We start from the raw sequence: 5,167 nt of genomic DNA, 5'->3' as shown, positions 1-5,167 counted from the left end.
CAAAAAATAATAATAATTGAAAATTGGATCAGCACCAAAGGGTAATCAAATTTGAATCTTACCCGAATTATTCTACAGGTATATTGATGGTTTAGAAATGTGATTTTGGAGTCTGCTTCTTTTTAAAACGTTCTAAATATTTTAAATCAGAAACATATTTAGATAGAATATGACTTTATACCACTCATTTAATCCATTTATGGGGAGTTTTATGTATGAAAAAAGCTTCAGTCATGGCTTTCAATGATTTTCACTGTTTTCGTTAATAATTTATGTTTACAGCTTCAACAAAAATGTCACAAAGACCTAGGAAACTTATGTGGTATCACTATCCTTCTTGTGTATGACTAATTCAAATACCATTGATTAGAGATTAAATGTGATTCCTCATGTTATGTAACTGAAACCTAGCAAGTCATGGCATTCAATTTCCATTACATAAACTCCTATGCCTTAACTACATCAATGAGAAGGTTATGTTCTTTTATAAGCTTTGACAATGTATCAATGGCCGACTAGTGCATGTATTCAAATTTCAATGATTTCCTAAATTGGTGTTATAATATTATGGGTGATCTGGCATGTGAGGTGGCACCAAGATGGTGTTATAACATGTTGCCCATACCCAATACTCTAAGGGATTTGATCTGATTTTAATGATGGACTTTCTAGGTTTCATATGTTTCTTTGGTTGAAAAGAATATCCATATTGTTTCTTTCTCTTATCTTAATTCCTTGATTGTTACTTTTATGCTTAATTGAAAATTAAAAACAAGAAATCTTTTAACACATCTTTCTATTGTTTGTCAACAGATACTTGATGGATCATGTACATGTTGATTTCTTGTACTACTAGAAAAAAGGCCTTTTACGACGCTCATTGCGCGTCGTAAAACGCTCAGACGACGCGCAAATGCGTGTCAAGGAAGGCCCTGTCATCAAGAGAGACGACGCGCATTGCGTATCAAGGAAGGCCCTGTCATAAAGGTAGACGACACGCATTTGCGTGTCGTAACCTTACGACGCGCGTGTTTATGACACGCAATGCGTATCAAGGAAGCCCCTGTCAAGAAATGTCATGTCATAAATGAAGATGACACACATTTTTGCGTATCATAATTTTAAATGTTCTAAAAAAATATTTATATATTTATTAATTTTTAAATTAAATTTGCATTTAATGTCTCATAATAGAAATAAAATATCATATACAAAAAATACAATCCATTGCATAAAATTTAATGTCATACAATTCTATTTTTTACAATATCTAAATTTGCATCTAATCTACTCTCTACATCAAATTTCAACTAAGTAAAGTTGCATCTTGCCTTTCATAATTCTTTAAGACTAATGCTGCAAGATTTGAATCAAGTGACTTCATATTCCTTTCTTCCACCAACTTTACCTGATGCACAAAATACACAGAAACAAAAAAACATTGTAGAGGAAGGGGTAATTTGGGAAAATGTGAGGGGTATCCTCTGCAAAACAAAACAAAAAATATCCTTTGCAAGATTTGCTCTTTAGTATCCTCTGCAAAACAAAATAAAAAATATATATCAAAAAATTAAATTTTTTATAGTTTTATATTATAATTATGCCTAGAGTATTGCATACCTGAAGAACCATTTGTTAGCTCTACAACACTTTTTGAATCTGATGTTGTATGTTGATATAATAAACAAATAACTAAAAGTAGGTTGCTATTTCTTAAAAAGTAATTCAACTTTGGCATATTATAGCTTACCTTCTCTGTTGGTGGCAACTGCAATGAGTTCTTTCACGGCTATATCAGAAACAAGATAAAACTACAGAAAAAAATGTAGGTTAACTCAGCAAATGATAAACCAATATTTGGTAATTTACAATCTTTCTTTCATCATACAATCTTTATTCTTTAGGTATAATGTATTTATTAATCCAACAATATTGACATTATGCATAACTTGAATTCAAATATAAATTGGACAAGATATAATGTCTTTCTTAAGAAAATAGTTCAATATGCTACCCCACTATCGTTGACTATTAAAGAAATTAGGGCCAAATCTAACAATAGAATGTTTATGACAATTAAGGCCTCATTTGGAAGCCAGCAACAGTAATACAAGCTAGAAAAGAGGGAACAGGTGGTGTTTTTAAGTTATAATTTTGAATAGAAAAGGCAAAACTTCTATAACAACTACTAAAGCAATTGAAGTTAATATCATGATGCCTTCCTCAGATCCTGATGCTGATCTGGTATGCTTGCTTCCAATTTATTTTTCTTAAAAAACTTTCTAGAGGTAGTTACGTCATTTGCACACACAAGAGATTGAAAACAAGTCCTGGTCAAAGTTTCTGCCAAATATACAAATTTTGTATGCTATTATCGTACAAAATATAGAAAAAGAGGTGAATATCTAATTTTTATTAGCTGATTCTTTCTATATCACATGTCTCACCTGTTATCAATAAAATCTAAAACCTAAAATGATCAATTTTTAAATAAACAAATTGAAATTGGGACGTGTAAAGAAGTGTAAATGCAAACAATAAGAATGTTATAATTGGGTAAAGTTTTCAAAATACAATGCCTTGATAAGAAAAAAATTGAAAATAGAATGTCTTAAAAAAAGAAATGAAAGTATGGTGCAATATAATACACAAATAAATGAACCATATTCGAAGGAATTGGAATTTGAAGGATCTGGAATCTCAAGAAATTGGATTCTCTCACACATTTGGTTGATAAGAAATAGATTGGAATTTGTAAACAATATGAAGAGGAAAAGTAAATGGAAATGCAAGAGATATGTTTACTTGTGAGATATAGGGTTAAAAGGGTAGTTAGAGTATTTACTATTTATAAAGAGACAGTGTTGCAAACATGATGTGGTATTAGAATGGAATCGAATTCCAGTTCCAATCCCAATTCCAATTCTGGCCAAATCACACAGAATATGACATAAAGGTGACTTAGACCACAAAACATCATAACTCAAGTGTAAAAGAAATCCAGATAATTTAGGGTTCTGTGACTTCTTTATCAATTTGATTCAAAACTACTTCTAATCAGATTTGTCTAAAATCCAGACATTTTTATCTATATTTGCATCAAAGTCTTATTGAGAAGAGGGGAAACAATACTTTTCAATCAAAAAAACATTTCTTTGTGATAGAAAGAAATGAAAAGTTTGTTTACCTTGGTGGAATAGGGAGGAAGCTTGAGGTAGTTGGCACATGTCATGACACTTGGCAAATCATCATCTGCAGATTCCGACACTCCACCCGCAGCATTTGATGCAGTGTTGTTGGAACTTTGAAGAGCGTTGTAATTAATAAAGGGTTAGTGACTGAGGAGGGGCAATTTCGTAATTCACCTAGATAAAATTTTGAAAACAAGGGGTGGTTGAGGGGGTTTTTTTTACCTTTCTGACAATGGTCAACTTAGGGTTCAAGACAGCCAAGCCACCTGGAGGAAGCCGAGGTGCACCAGTAACAAACTGACAGAATGCCCTTTGCTGTTTTGGATTGAACTCTCCCATTATCTCAAGCAACTAATAAAGAGACATAAAAAAAAAATTATTAATATTAACTATACTATAAATTTATAAATCTTACCTGAATATCGCTAAAAATAAATAAATTACTCACATTAATTACTACAGGGCTCTTGGATGTGTATCCATGGTCGAATTTTATGTGTTCCACAAGTGTATCAGCCTGCATTTAAAAGAAACATGAATTCTCTACATCATATCATTTTCAAAAAGAATACATGTTATGTTTAAGTAGAAAAAAGATGAGCAAATTACCTCCCACATTTCTCTACGCCCACAGAGTAAATAATCCAACTCACTTAGAGAAAATATTTGTAAACTTGAAGCCTCAAAAACCTGATAGTAATAAGATAAAATATTAGCTTAAAAAAATTATTTTGTATATTTTCTAAGTCCATAAACAATTTAGCATATTAGAATGTTGGAAAAAGATGATGACCTGATTAAAGCCAGCTCTAAATGCTTCCAATTGCCTTGTGATACAGAGAATCAAACTTACTTCTTGTTTCTCCTCCCACGTTTAGGTCCCCATCCTTCAAGCTTTGCAACAGGGCAACCCACATATGAAGTTCATATGTGGTGGAACTTGTCAAATAAAAGAAAAAGAAAGAACTGAATGCGTTCATCTTAATCGGTCACTTCAATCAAGAATTAGTGCCCTAAATCTTCAACTACATATGTCTTAACAATTTCACATAAATAATTATAAAGGATTGTTACAATTATCTGAAATTTCAGATCTAGGGATGACGTACCTGGAGCCCTTGGTCGCTCAAAGATGATTTCCTCGGTAGAAACCATGGTGAGTTTGGCGCCGACGTCCTCTTGAACGGCATCACCGAACTTAGGCCAAGAACGCCTCTCCATGGCGCGCTTGCTCAGCCGAGCATTAGCAATTTTACGGATGCGTGTGGTGGTGGTAATCTTAACCCGATTACCTTCGTCGTTGAATTTGTACTTTCAACCCGTGTTCATCGGGTCCAATAACCTGTTTCGGCGGCAACAAATAGTCATAGTCACCGCCATCAGCTTCTTCCTCCAATTCGCCCCATCTGGGTTTTTGAACCATGTCTGCGAAGCTGCTAGAATTGTTGTTGAGGGAAAAGTAGGGTAGGAGATTCGAAGTGGTAATGTGAATAAGATGAAGATGTAATGAAGTCGGTTGTTGTGATTCTTTAGGCTTCAAAATTGATAGATTTTTTTCGATTCTTTCAAGTTTGAATCAGAAAATGAGAAAGAGTTAGAGAAATCAAGAGTGCAATGCTCGTCCTTGTTAGGTTGAAGATGAATGATAGATAGAAGATAGAAAAAACAGGTGGGTTTTCAAAATTTTGGGGATTTCATTTCCCCCCTTGTCTACTAAAATCCCGTTTCATTAAAATTATAAAGTGACAGGTACAGAAGACGCGCGTTTAAGATAAAGCGCCCTCCGTGTTTTTAATTTTTTTTCTTGAGACACTAAATTAAGGGCACGCAATAAAGCGTGTCGTAAATCCTTAAATTTTTTGGAGAGATGACACTATTTTAAGGGCACGTCCTTTTGTGTATCGTTAATTATCGCGTGTCGTAAAAAGCGCGTCATTAAAGGTCTTTTTTCTAGTAGTGTTGGTGGCTGCATAAGC

At 33.4% G+C, this 5,167-nt stretch overlaps 1 protein-coding gene across 1 annotated transcript; it reads right to left on the bottom strand.

Annotated features, from left to right (window-relative positions):
- Positions 1 to 1,306: 1,306 nt before the first annotated feature.
- LOC145002911 (E3 ubiquitin-protein ligase UPL3-like) lies at positions 1,307 to 4,614 on the bottom strand. Its single transcript, XM_078962093.1, has 10 exons — positions 4,484 to 4,614; positions 3,985 to 4,018; positions 3,801 to 3,881; positions 3,640 to 3,708; positions 3,414 to 3,542; positions 3,188 to 3,310; positions 1,751 to 1,811; positions 1,621 to 1,659; positions 1,499 to 1,536; positions 1,307 to 1,408 (listed from the first exon to the last, which is right to left on the bottom strand). The coding sequence occupies exons 1-10, from the start codon at positions 4,612 to 4,614 to the stop codon at positions 1,307 to 1,309; spliced, it is 807 nt and encodes a 268-aa protein (XP_078818219.1).
- Between the last annotated feature and the right edge of the window lie 553 nt (positions 4,615 to 5,167).

The sequence above is a fragment of the Lactuca saligna genome, chromosome 6 (assembly GCF_052625555.1).
Source record: "Lactuca saligna cultivar CGN05327 chromosome 6, ASM5262555v1, whole genome shotgun sequence".
Lineage (NCBI taxonomy): Eukaryota > Viridiplantae > Streptophyta > Magnoliopsida > Asterales > Asteraceae > Lactuca > Lactuca saligna.
This window is presented reverse-complemented; position numbering and strand designations above follow the sequence as displayed.